The 19,214-nt window shown below is 49.3% G+C and overlaps 1 protein-coding gene across 1 annotated transcript; it reads right to left on the reverse strand.

The window, feature by feature from the left end:
- Positions 1-2,019: 2,019 nt before the first annotated feature.
- Positions 2,020-19,214, reverse strand: LOC311373501 (rho guanine nucleotide exchange factor 28-like; the record flags this gene model as incomplete). The annotated part of the gene is made up of 22 exons (XM_084490259.1): positions 2,020-2,649; positions 3,095-3,142; positions 3,884-4,188; positions 5,308-5,493; positions 5,934-6,025; positions 6,386-6,564; positions 7,612-7,688; positions 7,990-8,244; positions 8,798-8,915; positions 9,034-9,159; positions 9,644-9,897; positions 10,928-11,068; positions 11,551-11,663; positions 11,964-12,102; positions 12,449-12,509; positions 12,603-12,658; positions 13,047-13,182; positions 13,514-13,637; positions 16,146-16,188; positions 17,612-17,698; positions 18,191-18,302; positions 19,131-19,214. Coding segments are annotated over 22 exons (3,366 nt in total), but the record flags the coding sequence as incomplete, so codon positions are not given.

Genomic DNA, 19,214 nt, shown 5'->3' on the forward strand with positions numbered 1-19,214 from the left:
GTCTGTGTGAGTGTATGTGTCTGTGTTTGAGTGTGACACACTCAAACACATAGGGGTTACACACAGTGTGTGTGCGTGTCTGTGTGAGGGAATGTGTGTGTTTGATTGTGTGTTTCTGTGTGTGTGTGTGTGTGTGTGTGTGTGTGTGTGTCTGAGAGTGAGCTGGGGGGTGGTGAGAAAAGCTTTGCCCCTTAATGACCATGGATATATAGTGTTGCCTTTGTCCCATTTCAGATTTTATGTTGCCACTACTCCGCCATTTTGTGATGACTCGAGGGAGCTATAGTAAATAAACATAAATAAGCTGTGAAAAAGGGTAATCAAAAACTTTCATGAGATACGCTGTGGCAGTTTAAAACACAACAATGTCTCCCCATAACTCTTTTCAATTATTTCTAAACAATGACCACCATTGTTTAGATGAACACCATTATTCATAAACATTCCTAAGCGCCAATCTTCCTTTATGATGGTGGCCATTGCGGTGTGACGTCACGATGTATATGCCCTATAGATAGAACAAAATGATATACTAATATGTATCTATACACAACTCCCTTTACTCTTGTCTCATATGAATATAAAGTTATTGCAACTTTGAAACCTAAAGAGTTATATTGCTTATGAAATGCTTTCAATGAGGATTTACAATCTAGCTATTCATATTTGTTCCGAAAAACAAAGGGAGTTATACAACCAGAAGGTAAAGAGTAGGCATGCGCTGATGTGGATATGTTTTGGGATAAACTATTCAATAACACATTTGTTATTGTGTACATACCCTGGACACCAGTAAGCCCAAGGCCAGATGCAGGATCATTATTTTTACAAGACAGAAGCGTGCTTCTAATGAGGCGAGAGGAATCAATACGTGTGTTTTAACTAGCCCAGACAGGTATATAACAGGGGTCTGGAATGGGTATAAGTTGGAAGAGCCATACAAATATGTTCTAAGAGAAGCCAAAGAAGAGTTTGTACAATTAGGAATTGCAAATTAGTCATGATGTAGAATAAGCACATTGTCGTCACAAATGTAAACTTTTCTGAGTTGTTTCTTTGAATCGCTATAGACATGCAAAGGCTTAAGTGTGTACTGTAACGTCGGGGATACATAATGAATGGATCAGATGTGTAAGTGGTATCGTCAGGCAAACCTTCACAGATTAAGACTCTCTCAGATACTCTCCTGTATCTGCACGAGGCACCGTGAATCGTGAAGTGAGCGTCTATAGAGTGTAAATGTTCAGAACAGGCCTAGCCGTCCGTCAGCTATTAGTGAGTGAAATGCTCTGTGAGAATGTGTGTTTCTAGTTGACTGCACCAGCCTCGGTGTGAGAGCGTGTCCGTTGTAACCAGCCGGCTCATTTCTGACCATCAGACGGTTGTTTGGTTTAACAATGTGTTCTCTTCTGCTCTTTTCCGCACTCTTTTCCGAACTCTGGAATCTGACCAACAGCACCTTTAACAGAGTGTACATGCCTGGTGTGTGTGTGTGTGTGTGTGACTCCCCCCCTCACCCTCACCTGCCTCTCCCCCAGAGGGGAGGACCATGGCACCTTTAACAGCGTGTACATGCCTGGTGTGTGTGTGTGTGTGTGTGTGTGACTCCCCCCCTCACCCTCACCTGCCTCTCCCCCAGAGGGGAGGACCATGGCACCTTTAACAGCGTGTACATGCCTGGTGTGTGTGTGTGTGTGTGTGTGACTCCCCCCCTCACCCTCACCTGCCTCTCCCCCAGAGGGGAGGACCATGGCACCTTTAACAGCGTGTACATGCCTGGTGTGTGTGTGTGTGTGTGTGTGACTCCCCCCCTCACCCTCACCTGCCTCTCCCCCAGAGGGGAGGACCATGGCACCTTTAACAGCGTGTACATGCCTGGTGTGTGTGTGTGTGTGTGACTCCCCCCCTCACCCTCACCTGCCTCTCCCCCAGAGGGGAGGACCATGGCACCTTTAACAGCGTGTACATGCCTGGTGTGTGTGTGTGTGTGTGTGTGTGTGACTCCCCCCCTCCCCTCACCCCTTTCACCCTCACCTGCTTCTCCCCCAGGGGGATGACGAGGGCGGGCCCCATGCTGGGCAGGCTCCTCTGCCGGCCGTGCCTCCAGCCGCGCAGCATCCTCTGCTGCGTGTCCAGGCGGCGCCGCTCCCGCTCCACGCTGCGCTGGCCGTCGCGCAGCCGCTCCAGGCTCTGCTGGTACTCCTCCAGCTGGCCCTCCAGGGCCCGGCGCTCGCGCCGCAGGCTCTCCGCCTGCAGGCCGCAGCGCCGCTCCCGCTCCTCCAGCCGGGCCTCCAGCGCCCCCTGCTGGCCGTCCCGCGCCTGGCACTCCCGCTCCCAGCGCTGGCGGTCCAGGCGCAGGCGCCCCTGCAGCCGCAGCGCCGCCGCCGCCTCCTCCCGCCGCTTCTCCAGGTTGCGCTGCTTCTCCTGCTCCTGCAGGGAGGGGCCCCGCGCGGCGGAGGAGGAGGAGGAGGAGGAGGAGGTGGTGGTGGAGGAGGCGGAGGTGGAGGTGGAGGTGGAGGAGGAGGAGGTGGAGGAGGAGGAGGAGGCGTGGGACGGGGGTCTCTGGCCGCGGATGGAGGAGGACGAGGAGGTGGAGGAGAGGAGGAGCTTCTGGACCTCGTGGCAGCTGTCCTGGATGCTCACCACGGCCTGGGGGGGGAAAGCACCACGAGGACATGGTGGTATAAATACCGCTCGGAACAAGAGAAAATCATTACCAGTTGTGCCTGTTTCTCTATCTCTCTCTCTCTATCTCTCCCGCTCTATCTCTCTCTCTATCTCTCCCTCTCTATCTCTCTCTCTATCTCTCCCGCTCTCTCTCTCTCTCTCTATCTCTCTCTCTCTCCCTCTCTATCTCTCTCTCTATCTCTCCCTCTCTCTCCCTCTCTCTCTCTCCCTCTCCCTCCCTCTCTCTCTCCCTATATATATATATATATATATATATATATATATACGCACGCACACATACAGGGTTTATGTTGTGTTTACTAGGTCCTACTAACAGGGTTACAATGTGTTGCGTGGGGCGCAGGCTTTGAGGTGAGCAGAGAAGAAAGCTGCAGGTGAACTGTTTCTTAAGAAGTGGATACATCACCTGCAGACTGTAGAGCAACTGTGTCAGGCTTTGAACACTCTGGGCGACCTGCGAAGAAGAGAAGAGACAAGCAAAGGCCTGAAGCGACTCACGCAGGAAGCAAACAACTCAAAGGGATGTTGTGAATTCATGACGTGACACATTTGAGCACATTCCACATTTGTGTAAACTTTTGTAAGCTTTTGACAAGGGCTAGATTCAGGTGTCAAAGAGGAAATCATCCATGTCAGCCCCGGCAGCGACAGCAATATGACAGTAGAACAACATGGAACGACAGCAGGGTAATTCCCGGTCCTAACGCTTCTATATTTATGGGAAATGTTCTTTTTATGAGCTCATCAATAATTAACGTTAGATTGAATTCTAATTCCGATTGACTACTAAATAAATAATTCAGGCAAATGCAAGCAATCCACAGCCACATGTCTACGGGGAGAGGGAAAGCGCTGAGGGCAGCGTTCACGGCTGGCGTCCACTCTGAGCGATGCTGCTATGATAACATTCAGAGGTGGACGTCCAGTGAAGGTAAAAGCAGCCCCTTGCTGTGTTCTGAGAGAGACTGAACCGTGGTCACTCTATGCTAATTTAGATCTATATTTCTAGGTCATTTTCAAACTCTGATACCGCTGCAGGAAATGACTGAATACAAAATGCTATAGAGAAAATACAAATAACGAAATAAATATCTAAATACATAAATAATAATAATAACAAAATAAACACAAATGAAGACCACCCTTCCTGAATGAAGAAGCGTTCCTTTGCGAGGCCGGTGGTCCTCATGTGTACCTTGATGCTGTCGCAGTCCTCGGGCCCCCGTCCGTTCTGCAGGTGAGTCAAACTGAGCGTGACGCCGTCAGCCCACTCGGCCACGCCCTCCCCCTCCACCTCCTCCTTCCCCTCCCCCTCGCCCTCCTCCTCCTCCTCCTCCTCCTCCTCACACAGGGAGCCGGCGTCGTGCGGGGGGGAGAGAGGGGAGAGAGGGGAGAGAGGGGAGAGGAGCAGGGGGCTGGGGGGGAACACGGAGTCGCTCACGCTGTCCGGGCTGCAGGGGGAGGCGGCCAGCGGCTGCAGCATGGTCTTCAGGTTCTCAGCTGGGGGGGGGGGGGGGGGAGACGGGGGAGGGAGGGGAGACAGGGGGAGGAGAGAAAGACAGTGGTCAGTACGGTGGGGTTACAGGACCAGGCAGTGGACAACACGTTTGATCTTTCAATCAATCGTTTTTGAACTTCTTGTTTTTATCACTAAATCACTATTTTCTCTCCTTTTCACTCTTGAGCTGCTGTGGAAAGTGAATGTCCCCAGTGTGGAATTAATAAAGTTGATATTACTTTATCTTATATTTGAATTGGAATTTTTTAATAAAGATGCCTCCTACACTGCTCAAAATACAATCTATCCGACTACTATAATTTGCAATATTGTGTATTTTATTGTGTGTTATGTATGTGTGTGACGCACAACCGCGTGGATGAAAATAAAGAATGGTGTCATGTTGCCAGGGAAACACAAGGGGTCCGAATGTTTGACAGCAACAAATAAATATTAAAAAGATGATATTTCCATAATCCTTCTGGATTCACTCTCCCCCACCTGGCATCAGTGACTCGATTGTGTCAATGTGTCCTCTTTGAATACGTACACACAGTCCGTATTCAGCCCTGATGTCTGTGTCATTAAGAGTGTGTGTGTGTGTAACGCACTCTGGACAACACTGTGTCGACCACAAGTCAGGGAACAACTGACAGACAGACAGACACAGACAGACAGCAGACAGACACAGACAGACAGACAGACAGACAGAAGACACAAACAGACAGACTACAGACAGAAAGACAGACAGACAGAAGACACAAACAGACAGACTACAGACAGAAAGACCGACACAGACAGACTACAGACACACAGACAGACACAAACAGACAGACAGACAGCAGACAGACAGCAGACAGACACAGACAGACAGCAGACAGACAGACACAGACAGACAGACTACAGACAGACAGAGACAGACAGACTACAGACACACAGACAGACACAAACAGACTACAGACAGACAGCAGACAGACAGACACAGACAGACAGACTACAGACAGACAGACAGAAAGACAGACAGACACAGACCGACAGCAGACAGACACAGACAGACACAGACACAGACAGACAGACAGACAGACAGACAGACCGATACACACAGACAGGGAGGGACCCACTCTCTTGCAGCGCGGCGGCCAGCCACACGGCGGCCTGCGGGACCTCGTCGGCGTGGGGCTGCACCCGTATGCGTGTCTCCAGCTGGGACGGGTCCACCTTCCAGTGGAGCGCCATGCTCTCGGCGTAGATCCCCAGCTTCTCCTCCAGACTGGAGACGATCTGCTGGTCGCGGCTCATCAGGCTCTCTGGGGGAACGTGTTTGTTTGTAACCCCGTGTTAGCGGTGAGCAGTCTTAACCAGGGACCAGCATCAGTGTCACACCAGAGCTGGGTGGGAGATCGTTCCCTCTTCCCTCACTCACTATTCCCTACGTAGTGTTTATGATAGTGAATTATATAACGAGAATTCGGACACGACGCTGAACATTTCTAAACGTCATTTGCGTCAGTAAATGCGCTCAAATTGTGGGTATTTTATCGTCCACTATATAGTGAATGAAATGAACCACTGACAATTTGAAGACCACTACAAAATGCAAGCACCCTTTATAGTGCACTATATCCGTGATAGGGAACGATTTCAAACACAGCTAAGTCACACGTTGAACGTATGGGGTCAGCGTGGGGTCAGGGCGGGCTGGGTCAGGTGATGGGAGAGGTCACGGGGTTTGGTCCTAAGGGGTCACCTTGCAGTTTGTGTATCTTTTGAACGCGCGCCTCTGCAGCCCGCTTCTCGTCCTCTGATTCGCTGGTGTAGTCGTCCTCTTCCTCCGGACAGCTGGACAGACAGACAGACAGACAGACAGACAGACAGGCAGACAGAGAGAAAACAGACCAAACGATAAGACAGTCCCAACAGACAGACAGACAGGCAATCAGACAGAAAAACAGACCAAAGCGATAGACAGTCCAAACAGACAGACAGACAGACAGACAGACAGACAGACAGACAGACAGACAGACAGACAGATAATCAGACAGAAAACAGACCAAAGTGACGGACAGTCATTCCAAACAGACAGACAGTAAATCAGGCAGCAGACTTGGCTGACTGCTACGTGTTAACATTGTTGCTCCGCACGACTCCTCATCGGGGCCAGGCCTCTGCGGTGGCGGTAGCCGCTCCCCGTGCGCTCACCTCTCCACCGCCTCGCGGATCAGCCTCATCCAGGCGTTGCGGTCGTCCTTGGAGGCGGCGTGCACCTCGTACATCTCCGGGCCGGCCGCCGAGGCGCTGATCAGGAACATGCCCCGCTCCTCGTTGGCCACCTCCCGCACGATCAGCTTCTGCAGCGAGATCACCGACGGCTTCTGGTCCTGAGGGGGGTCAAGGGGGGTCAGGGGGGTCAGGGGGGTCAGGGGGTCATGGGGTCATGGGATCAGGTCCTAAGCACTTCAAAATAGTACTGTGTAGCGTCTTGTCCTAGCTATCTTTGTTGGGGAATGTGTACACGGGGAATGGGTTAACCTAGCGTATTGTAAGTGCTTGCCACTTGGTTCTATGAACATCCGTACTGCACCGACAGTGATATATCATTGGTTCTCTTTCTTCTGACGAATGTGCTCATGGTGAGTCGCTTTGGATAAAGGCGACTCACGTAAACTTTGGATAAAAAATGGACACCAAAGTGGCATACTGCCATTGTCAGGGAGAATCAGTACGAGGAAGTAAAGTGTGTGGATGTTCTGGTGAAGCCAGGAGAGACGGTTGGGATGGTTTGAATAGCCAGACCGGTATTCTCCTGTAGTGGGAGGTGACAGACTGCCTTTTAGTCAAATACACACAGTGTTGCATTCTTTGTGAAGAATCAGGATGTAGTTCATGAATGACCTTATCTGTAAGTACAGCAGGATTCAATTGGAAGATATTACAGTACCTAACTTGCTGTTTTGTATGCTGACAACACTGTCACTTTCATTTACCTTTGGATGTGTGAGCAACAGGTTAAAATCGGATTATTATTAAGTTAAGTTATCCTTTATTGTCCCTTTTTGGGGGAAATTCTTTCTCTGCTTTTGACCCATCCGGGAGCCGGTGAACACCCGGAGCAGTGGGCAGCCGCAGTGCAGCGCCCGGGGTTTCAGGTGCCTTGCTCAAGGGCACCTCATCCGTGGATGAGGACATAGGAGATTGCTGCACAACCACTCCCCCGTCCATATTTTTGTCTACCGGTCGGGATTCGAACCGGCCACCCTCCGGTTACCGGTCCAACTCTTTAACCAGTAGGCCACGGATGCCCCATTATTAATAATGAATTTGTTTTGTTAAGTATCATTCATTTGACCTTTGCATACTGGTAGGTCCTACTTAGCCCCCTGTAATATCTGCTACTATATACATATAGAAACTAATAAACTACGAACCACAGCAGCAAACACATATTTCTGGTCCTTCTCCTGCAGGAAGATGAGAGTGTCTGTGAGGAGAAGCGCCATCACATCTGTGGAAGACAGGAGAAAAAAGATCCTCATTAAGATGGACATATTATTTTCATTGAAGTGAAACCTTTTAGGCAAGGCAAGGCAAGCCGACTTTATTTATATAGCACTTTTCATACACAAGGCAGACTCAAAGTGCTTCACATATAAACATTGTCATACAATAAAAATAAATTTACAGATTAGTAAAAGAGAAAAAAAGAAAGAAAGTAAAATAGATACATATAAAAACTACAGTGAGAAGAGAAGTAAAACAGTGGAAACAGTAGGAACGATGCGTTGAGGAAGGCTTTGTGGTGGTACCTTTGAGGCGCCCGGTGGCGGTCTTCCACAGCAGCAGCCCCTGGTGTTTGAGGACCTGCCCCGGGCGCATCATGTCCTGCTTGCGGAAGATGTGTCCGTTCTTCAGCTTGGCCGAGCTGCGGTTCTCCGTGCGGCTCCACACTTCCTGTAGCCTCTGGACCCGCTCGTACTCGCTGACGCGCAGGTCCACGGCCGCGATGACCTCGCGGATCTGAGCCAGGGCCTTCAGCAGGTCGGCGTGCTCCTGGGTCGCCTCTGGGGAAGGACAGACGCAGGGACGGATCTTAGCTTGTACGGACGAAATGTAGCGGAAACCTGTGTCCACCATAATATCACAAATGATACACCTCCTTTACTTTGTGACTAGTTTGTTGAATACGGTCAGTAGGGTTTCTCCTTCAAGCTAGATGCAGCTCAGTTCCACTCTCCATTTGAAAGGAGTTGTGTTAGATTTGTGTTTGCAATCGACACTGTGGCCAAGATGTGTGTTGTCAATCACTAGACTAGAGAACCCCTTTTGTGTGATGGTTTGCTTCCTTATATCACAACTCTATAGTTTAGACAAGGAAACACAGCATTTGGTTTCCAGTTTGCTTCCTTATATCACAACTCTATAGTTTAGACAAGGAAACACAGCATTTGGTTTCAACGTTTTCTTCCTTATCACACCTGTTTGTGTTGAAGATATCTCAGTGAACATGCCTGGTGAATGCTGCCAGTGTGTCCTCCATGGATCACTCTCCATTAAACCAAACACCATTCTTCCTGTAAGAACCGTCCTACAGGAAGTCCTTCTGTGGTCACTGACCTTGCGTGTATTTCAGAATCCTCTCCAGCAGCACGGGGTACTTAGTGATCCTCTGGGTCACCAGCAGGATGCATTCTGGGATCTCCCTGCGCCGCACCAGAGAGTTGTTGCTTTGTTGCTTTAAAAAGGTTCAATAAATGCAGACATGGATTAGTGATGTCATTTCCTGGCGTTGAATGACAACCTTTAATGACACTTTATTTGCGTACGTTTTCTCGTTCATTTTGTTGAGTTACCTTAACAAAGGTCTGGAACCTCTTGTTGTTCTGCTGCAGCTCCTTGAAGAAGCTGACGGCGTCGTTGTGGTGGCTGCAGAACTCCCCGTAGACTGTCTTCATCCTCTCTGCGTTCTCCTCTGTGAACTGGAGCAACGCAAAGGGTCATTTAACATGTGTCCAGCCATAGCAACATACGTCTTCCCCACCCCTATCAAAGACTAAGTCACTAACCTGCACTAATAATGGACTTAGAAGTAAGAGAAGGTTTTTTTTTTTCGCAATTTTGATTATATGCTTTGATTGGTCTGTCTCACTCGTAGCCTCACTCGTAACCTCACCCTTAAGGGCTGATCATGGTCCCACGTTCACGCAACGCGAGGGGCTTAGGGACCCCTTACGTCCCTGCGGACCCTCCTTGCGTCCACCGCGAGGGTAGCCTTCCGCTCACTAAAACCCGATGCGGGACCATAAAGGTTCACGGCCGCGTCGAAGCGTCTGCGGGGTCGTTGTGTTGCCTTGCTGCCTCATTTGAAACCTTACTTGTAGCCTGATTCGTAGCCTCACTCCTAGTGTCACTTTGGATAAAACCATCTATTCATACCTACTGAAGTCCCTGTGGACGCCTCACCTGGTGCAGAAGGAGGTCCCCTATCTGCTGGATGAGGTAGCTGCCTTGCTCGGGGGCGGCGGCGGCGGAGCTGTGGCACCGCTCCCTCATGGAGCAGAAGAAGGCGTGGTGCAGGGCGAGCAGCTGGTCCAGGACGGGGAACAGGCGGTCCTGGGCGTCGGCGTCCAGCTGCACCTCCTCCCGCACGCCGCGCCGGAACACCTCCGCCATGACGTGCAGCGTCTGCAGGTGGTGGACCTCCGTCTGCATCAGCTCTGAGGGGGCGGAGACAGACCACGTGAAGGGCTGAGGGCTCTGGGCTAGTGTGCCCACGACCACACAGGACAGGGGGACTGAGGGCTCTGGGCTAGTGTGCCCACGACCACACAGGACAGGGGGACTGAGGGCTCTGGGCTCGTGTGCCCACGACCACACAGGACAGGGGGACTGAAGGCTCTGGGCTAGTGTGCCCACGACCACACAGGACAGGGGGACTGAGGGCTCTGGTCTAGTGTGCCCACGACCACACAGGACAGGGGGACTGAGGGCTCTGGTCTAGTGTGCACACGACCACACAGGACAGGGGGACTGAAGGCTCTGGGCTATGATGCTCAACTGTTACGCAGGAGAGATGCAGCGATCGCTAAGTGTCCTACTCTAGTCACGCACAGTGCTGTCCTCACCACACACCCTACAACCATGGACTAATCCTCTGCCCCTGTGGTCATGTCTATTCATCCCTCTGCTCCCCTCACCCCCCCGCTGTATCTTCACAAATGTTCCGGTTGAATATTGCCGGACCGTGGTTCCATAGTTGCGATTATTGTTCATTTTTGAGACGAGTTTCTTGCCTCTGTGGTTTTTCTACTGCGTTTGTACTCACCTCAGTGAAGATGTATTTTGTTTTACAAACGACTCGCTGCCTGCTGCCTCTCCCTTCCGCACACGGATCTAAACCTAGCCCAGGCCGTAACTCAACGTGCTTTTAGTGTCTAGCTCTCCCCTCTCCCCCGTACGCTCTTAATGTTATGGTGATGCTCTTATGTTATAGTGTCCTCTTAACATTACACTTTATGTTTTATTGCTTTTTAATGGGACTATTTTTAGGGACTTATGACGATATACTGACTCTAATGCTGATGTTCTCTCTGTTTTTCTCAATGTAAGGTGTCTCAGCGCTGAACAAAGAGAACAAACATTTACATTTTTCGTGTCTTGGCCATCTCCATCAGTACAATATGATTATTATTTAATTTAGGTGTGCAGCAACACTCCTGAATTGGCGGATCCTGTTCCTCTCCTCACCGTAGATGACGTCCTGTCTCTTGACCTCCTGCTTGTCCTGCTTCTTGCAGAACTTGTGCTCCACGCTGAGACTCCACGACTCGGCCTCGAACTCCACTGCGCCGGCCGTGAGGTCACTGCCCACCAACGAGTCCATGCAGTCTGGACAGGGAGAGGTACAGGGAGAGGTACACGACCGTGAATCCGTCGAGTCTGTCACCCTTCAGAATGTATGTTCATATGCGGAGTCGGATTGCAGGCGACCTCGAAGCTGGGTGAACTGGGGTTATCCCCTTTTTACAATCGTCACGTTGGTTTCACCAATCATGCTGCTGGAGACGGGGATCTTTTAGCGAGCGATTGGTGACAACCACAACCTCGGGAAGCCGTAGTTGACTGTAAAATTAGTGTCTGTAAAAGTTTCAAATCAACACTGTGTAGGCTGGCCACTGTAGGAGTACACTGATTAAAATCCCCTTCTGTGACCTTCATCCACTCACAAGAATGCGTTTTCCTCCTTCCTTTCCTGTAAACATCCCCGTAACTAAACGGGAAACAACGAGTGGGCCTGCTGGATCCCAGGTGAATCGGTACGTTCTCTGGGAGGAGACACTCTTCTAGAACAAAGGTCTCCCGGACCTCACCTTCTCCGATGGAGGAGTCGGTGGAAGTGGAGGAGGCGGCGGTTTGAGGGAGCTCATCCGATTGGTTGAAAATCCTCCAGCTGTCAGTCTCTGGCTCGGAACTTTCGCTCTGCCTGATGTACAAATAAATGGATCATAATCATGTATGAACCCAAGTTATGAAACACAGACCGCAGAAGTAGAACGCGTTTGATTACAGCTGGCCGTCTGAAATGCTCAAACCTGCAGTCTACCAGCAGGCTTCCTTGAGGGAGAAGCCTAACCTGCTAATTAATGACATGATGGTCAAATAAATCCCCGTACGCCACTTTGGATGAAAGCGACCGCTAAATACGACATAACAAACAGTCAAATAAATATCACAAACTCCTCCATTGGTGGCGTCTCTACTGGGCTCTGATGGTGCCTCTGACCTGTCGCTGGTGTTGGAGAAGCTCCCGGACAGCGGGCTGAAGAGCAGGGCCCCGTCCCTCCTCTCCTTGGGGCTGCTGACCGGTAAGGACATGGTGTTGGGGTGGACGCACAGCGGGGGGCCGTCCCTGAGGGTGAAGTCTGGAGGACAGGGAGCAGGGGGAGGCAACACATGACCACGTGTGTACAGACTATTTGGTGGCCCTTCATTCATCTGGACGGAGCTCCAGGAATGCAAATATTGTGCTCACTTTCAATGGTACGTTAGCATGCAAGATATTATGTCAATGTTTCAAAATAAGACAGCAGAAAATGGTTTCTAACGTTGCCTTTGATGTGGTGAAAAAACGTTTAAAGTTTTACAGGGAAAATAGCCACTCCATTTGTACACACATTTGTACACACAAAATGATTCATAGGCGGCTGGCCACGTTCAACACATAACAACAACACCGATGACCTTTGAACTCGGTGCTTTTAGACTCACTTTGTGGAAGAGAGGCTGTTCTGTTCTTCACCATGGAAACGGCATACTTATCCTGAGGCTTCTGGGTAATATGAAAGAGAGGTTGGTGAGAGGCTGACTGTGTGAGCAGGACACTGAAGCCCAACACTGGAAGCCTAAATGATGTCGATCATACCTTCAGACATGGAGGGACAGAGTCCTTACAGCCTTTGTGGACCATGGACATGCACCCTAAAGGAGAATAATAAGCGTTAGGAACGTATTGTACCATTTCTTTAAAGGTCCCATGACATGCCACCAGGTGTGAGTGTGATCAGCCGTTACAAGCGGTTTTGGAAATCTGCCCCTTATGACATCGCAAGTGGGCGTGTCCCCCTAGATGTGTGACGGAGAGATGAGCGACGTTTGCTCCAGTCCACTGGGTAGGCTGGTGGACTGATCTATCCGGCACACGTCTAGGTGGACACGCCCACTTGTGATGTTATAAGGGGCAGATTTCCATTTGTAACGGCTAATCACATCACACCTGCTGGCATGTCACGGGACCTTTAAGAGCAGCTAGAAACCCTCTGGGTCCTTTCTGAGGGTTTGTGCACGTCTGGAAATGACTGGGACCTACTGGAGCAGTGCAGGAGGTCCCGTCCAGAGGCTGGCTTCTCACAGATCAGACACACGGTGGGCCCCAGGCAGGAACCAGTGGCAAACTGGTGCCCGTTGAGCTGCCTCTCCTTGGCCTCTCTGTCCTTGGCTTTCCCCTTCAAAGGCCAAACCAGAGACGCATACAGTGAGCAGAGAAGGCATACCCAGACCCACATTCTTAAGCCTGCACAGCTGTAAGGAAACATCGAGATTTGATAAATGATATATGAAACATGATATTCAAAATATGCAGTGTTTTGTCGAAAGTGTCTGTCCAGAGAAAATGTGTCCATCTCTAAAACCCTACCTCCACCAAACTATGAATACCGCGAAGGCAATGTTCAGTGTGTCGATCTTATTGTAACGCAATGCGCTAATGTCGCTAATGAATACGTTTAGATCTAGAAACCTTGGTGGAAACTAATTGTGATCGGAGGTGGAGGGTACCTTGGTCTTGTTGCGCGTGCTGGTCATCCGGTTCTTCAGGAAGCTGAAGGTCCGGATCACTTTGTACTTGTCCGAGTCCGACTTGGACGGGATGTTGTACTTATCAAACTCTTCCTCTTCGATTCTGCACACATGTGAAGGGAAACAAAGACCATGAGACAATAAATGAGATCCTTCACACAATTCACACCGGACAACACAAAGTCCAGGGCGGTTGGATAGAGGTACGTTTGGTTAGTTGAGTCGAAGACGACTTGCACGGTTAAAAATGTCAACAGTATCTGGAAAAAGGACAAGGTTACGGTACCAGGTATCACAGAGACTTGGACACGGTTAATACTCATCACACACAGTCATTGTGTTAGCCACCGACAGTACGGGAGTGCATCCAGTGAATGTGGAACCTGTGGTCGGAAAAACAACAAGCAACGGGCTCCTGAGAACCTGACCCCGGTGGCGTCAACGTGTGGTTAGTAACGACAAGAGACAGGGACACATGCAGACCAGAAGGTCACGGTGGGCCTCTGAACACAACGTTAGAGGCGGCGGTTATTGCCTCATGGAGGACGTTAGCCGCAAAAGCTGAAAGGGACGAGGACACGGAGAGAGAAGGGCGATGTGCAGATCAGGTTGCAACAGGCAAGACCCTCGACGTGAGGTTAAGTGATGGGCTAGTGGTTAAGGGAGGCTGTTAGCCAGGTGAGGGCACATACTCTTTAAGAAACTCAGATAAAGTGAGATGTTGAAGGGACTCTGACAGCCCCAAGACGCCTTCATCGTCGGCCGACGGGGCCCGTAACCTGACCTCCCTGTGGGGATCACACGTGCACATAAAACACACACACACACACACACACATGGAGAAAACACGGTGACACTGCAGGTGGCGATCGGGATACAACGACTAAAGTGGAGGCGGGATTAGGGTTTGGTCGTAGGGTTTGGTTTTGAGGGGTAGGGTTTGGTTTGGTTTTGAGGTTCAGGTTTTAGTCTCAGGGTTAGGGTTAGATTGGGATTCGGTTCGGGGGTTGGGTTTGATGATTAGGGTTTTGTTTGAGCTTTTAGTTGAGGGTTAGGGTTAGGTTTTAGGGTTTAGTTATGGGTTTTAGGGTTAGGTTAGAGTTTGGTTTTATGGTTTGGTTTTAGTGTTTGGTTTTAGGTTTTAGGATAAGGGTTTGGTTTCAGATGAGGTGAATCTTTAAACAATTTAGGAATGGATCTCTGGATGATTTAAAGGTGCAGTGTGTAGAATTAAGTGGCATCCAGCACAACAGATTTGGCAAGATTCAATTATAAGTATGTTTTAATTAGTGTATACACCGATGGGATAAGAATGGTTGTGTTTCGTTACCTTAGAATGAGCCCTTTATATCTACATAGAGTGGGTCCTCTTCAAAGGAGCTCGCCATGTTGCACTGCCATGTTTCTACAGTAGCCCAGAATGGACATTAGGCTCTAGAGAGAATGGGTATTAATAAATGCTACTACAATACGGACAATTAACAATCATAATCACTATCTCAGTTTTAGGTTATTACCTATAGTTTTACCGACTAAATCCAATTTATAAATCTCTCAAGGAACCTCCTTTTTGGTAGCTCTTTGCTGTCGTAGACAATGATATCATCTTGGAACAGTACAGGCCATCGTAGCTTCTCCTACATCGATGGAATGGTAGAGGTGATGGGGGGTATTCAGTTGGTAGCAATCTGCAACCTCACCACTAGATGCCACTAAATCACACACTGCCTCTTTAAGGCGCAGGCAAAGGTAAATACTTGATTGTTTTTATCTTCATAACATTTTTAGAAGAGTACCACTAATGAAACTAGGGTTAGGTTAATACAAATGTAATAAAAATAAATAATCCAAATCACTTCATCAATTCTGGGTGACCTTAAGCGTCCCAAAAGTGTAAAAGAAAAGACAAAAGACTGGACAATGAAGACAGCATGACGGGCCACTAGAGGGCGCCACAGAGCTATAGCGCCGTCTAAAGAGCAACAGCAGCACGTTAAAGCACAAGGCAGTTGGCATGATCCCCTGAAGCACAGGACGATACTGTACACCAGGAAGACGAAAGATTAACGGGCTCCTTTCAATACAAGGTAACTTTGTCTAGGAATGACAATGAGGGGTTTTATAACATCAAAGTTCATGTTACCAAATCACATCATCGTTACCATGGTAAGCACAGAAAAAACGGTCTGCTGGACTGGAATAACTGGAGCCAGGTCATAGGAAAGCAAACTGCATACGATTAATGAGGGTAGTTCATTGATGTGGTAATAAAGATTAATAACAACAAATAAACTATATTTTATAAAAGTTGTACTATATGAAGGTAGCCATAGACATTGTTTGATGATGGCCACTGGTCTTATGATAGATTATGAATATCTTGTATAAACCATCCTCTTGATCTACCGTAGGATAACGATGACCTTACACTTGATTCATTAAAATAACCTTATATCCTAAAACCTCATAGATCTTACATTATCGCAGCGACACCATCTTCATGGTAATGAATACAGTTTGGGTATAAAGCCTACACATTCATCACATGCTTTACACAAAGGTTTATAAAGTACCATTTCAGTAAAGTGTTGTAAGCAATAAGACGGTTCACCTTTTTTCATGGGTCTGCTCTGATTGGCTGGTGGCTCTCTGCTCTGGAATACAAAATGAAGACATTTGAAGGTTAAACCAGCTAACTTAAAAAGGGGCTCAGCAGATCAATGTGGATTAAATCAATGCATATCCAACAACCAATACCAAGGAGCAAGTGAAAATCAAGAAAACATTCATCCTCTGACGTCCTATTGATCATATTCATCGTATAAATCAATGTTGTTATGAATTCAGTTATTAATCATAATGCTATTTGGCCTGGTCAGCGTATGGTTCCTTATAGCTGTTTCAGACTATATCTGATTATCTGATATCTATATTCTGCCTTAAATCGAACAGGACATGTGTGTGTGTGTGTCTGTGTGTGTGTGTGTGTGTGTGTGTGAGTGTGTATATGTGTGTATGTGTGTATACATGTGTGTGTGTGGGTGTGTGTGTGTGTGTGTGTGTGTGTGTGTGTGGGTGTGTCCATCCACCATTTAAAGGTGGTCTGGTCCGGTTCAAAGAAAGGACAGCATTGCCAACGAGCATTTCTCCAGACCGAACATGGAGCATAAGACAGGTCGTCATAGAGACAGGGGCCTCCCACCGCCCACCGACCACCGCCCGGCTACAGCTCATTGGTCATTTACTGTTTTCCAATGACTTGAATCAGACTACAGTGCTGCCTCACACCTCCAACAGCTTCCACGAGTTGTACTGTTATCTAAGATACTCACAGAACGGTGAATATCATAGATAACATTAAAAGTGGTCTAAGTGTTTCTCTAGCCATCTAGAGTAACACCCGATTCAAATCATCTGTTTGAGGTCAACACACACAAGGGGGGCCGAGATAGTTTCACACAGCAGCGAGCGGCCAGAGTCCCCCAGAGGGCCCAGCAGCGGACGTCTGCTACCAGACACCTGTCCTCAGTCTGCAGGAGGTCGGCCCTCAAGGAGCTGCCTCCTGGGCCTCAAGTCCACCGGGCCCCACAGACTTATTACAGGACAACCACAGTCAACAGAGGCCAGAGCAATAACCTGCATATGCACGCACGCACACACGCGCACGCACGCGCGCACACACACACACGCACACATGCACGGAAACATACACAACCACACATACACACACACACACACACACACACACACACACACACACACACACGGACACACAACACAAACACCCACACCCACACCCAAACCCACTCCCAAACCCACACCCAGACAGTCACACACACACACACACACACACACACACGCGCGCGCACACACACACACACACACACGTGAATGCACAAGGACAAACACACAACCGCGTCACGGCGAAAACCACAACTCATTCCTGCTCACCAAACTATGACAAACATGCACACAAAGACGAATAATTACAAACGCACATGAATGAGGTCAGCAATGCAACTCATGCAGTACTGGGAGAAAACGGGAGGAGGATATGAGGAAAAACATAGTACTTACTACCGGGGTGAAGCAGAGACAGAGATTTAGACAAAGAGAGGGCTTGGAGGAGAGATCGGCTGTAGCTGAAGTTGTGGAACACACCGTCTACAGGGCAAAGTTCACAGAGGGCTGCTCACACACACACACACACAACCACTACAGAGGGGTTAGCATGTACAATGAACCCCTAGCGCCGACACAACACCGCCGCATGCAATCAGCCTAGCGCCTTCGTTTGAGCCGTCAATTAGTACGGAGGGGGGAGGGGACGGCGGTTAAGGGAGAACTACTAGTACAAACACAAAGTTAGCAGGTACACACACTCTGAGGAGTCGGTCGTACTGTACTGTACGGACGCCTACGGACGGTTCATCTAGTGTTAGGAATCAAAACCCAGAGACAAACAAAGAGGGCTCCATCCCGATGGTGGCGCGCATGCTATCGTTGAGCCCCAGGACGACCCCCGCCGCGTGTGGGCTCCTGTTGGTGCTCTCCCCCCCCCGCGTCCGTAGTGCACGATGAGGGGGGGTATGAGCGGCGCTCTGCTGGTGGGGGTGGAGGGGAGGTCCCCCCCCCCCCCCCCCCCTGCTCACTAACCAGGGCTGGAGCTCGGGGGAGGGCCGTCCCGGGCCGCGCGGGACGGCCGCTGGCTGAGTTTAGCGGAGGAGTAGGAGTAGGAGCGCAGGCGGATCCCCGGGTCACACGCCTCCTGAACCACACAGTACATCCAGGTTTACAATCGGGTGTGTGTGTGTTTGGCGGCAGTGCAGGTAAAACACGTATCTCTCTATCCATGTTGGTCCACTTTCTATTGAAACGTAACGGAGGCACCCTTTCTTTTCAATGTCTGTTGTTTTTATTTGTACATATTCAGTTTCAGTTACATAACAGTTGGGATTGTGGTGATCCCATCTAGGGACGGGTATTGCAATTGAGCTTAAACTACAAATACTACAATGCAATCAATCAGACACATTCCATACTGTGTCTGTGTGTCTGAATTTTTCCCTTACAAATAAACCATAGGGTTACTAAATAACTGGCTGTCAATTGTGTGTGGTATGAACAGTATGTGTACTCCATGACCTTATTGAACCTATGATAGTGCTTCCCAACCTTGGGGCCCCCTGATATGCATTAGGGGTCACGGGAGATTGATGACCTAGATATTTGATGTTCTATTCTAACAAAAGTTTTTCAGGTCTCACAGACGTCCTGTGTGTAACAAGTGACTGCCCGGTGGTGACTCAACTACTACTAACCACTGACGGGGGGATAGCATTACGTTGACCGGGTCTTTGATATTAGTAGCAGATGTTGATTGGGTAAAAACTATTTGTGTGGAAGCAGACGCACAAAAGTCAGTGTTGGGGTTGAAAACATTTACACAAGTGGAAAAAAATGGGGTCAAAAAAAGGTTGGGAACCACTGACCTATGAGACGGGGTTAGGAACCCTAACCCTAACTCTAACTACTCCTACGCTACAGCGTTCTCTCCGGTGTGCGGCGCGCGGGCCAGGTCTTCAGGAGGGCTCACCTGTGCGGGCGTGGCCTCACACGCCGAGGAGGCCGACTTGGTGCGCGTGCAGGTGAGGTCGGGGGAGGGGTCGGAGGCGTCCAT

The sequence above is a fragment of the Micromesistius poutassou genome (genome assembly GCF_964030765.1).
Source record: "Micromesistius poutassou genome assembly, contig: SCAFFOLD_944, whole genome shotgun sequence".
Lineage (NCBI taxonomy): Eukaryota > Metazoa > Chordata > Actinopteri > Gadiformes > Gadidae > Micromesistius > Micromesistius poutassou.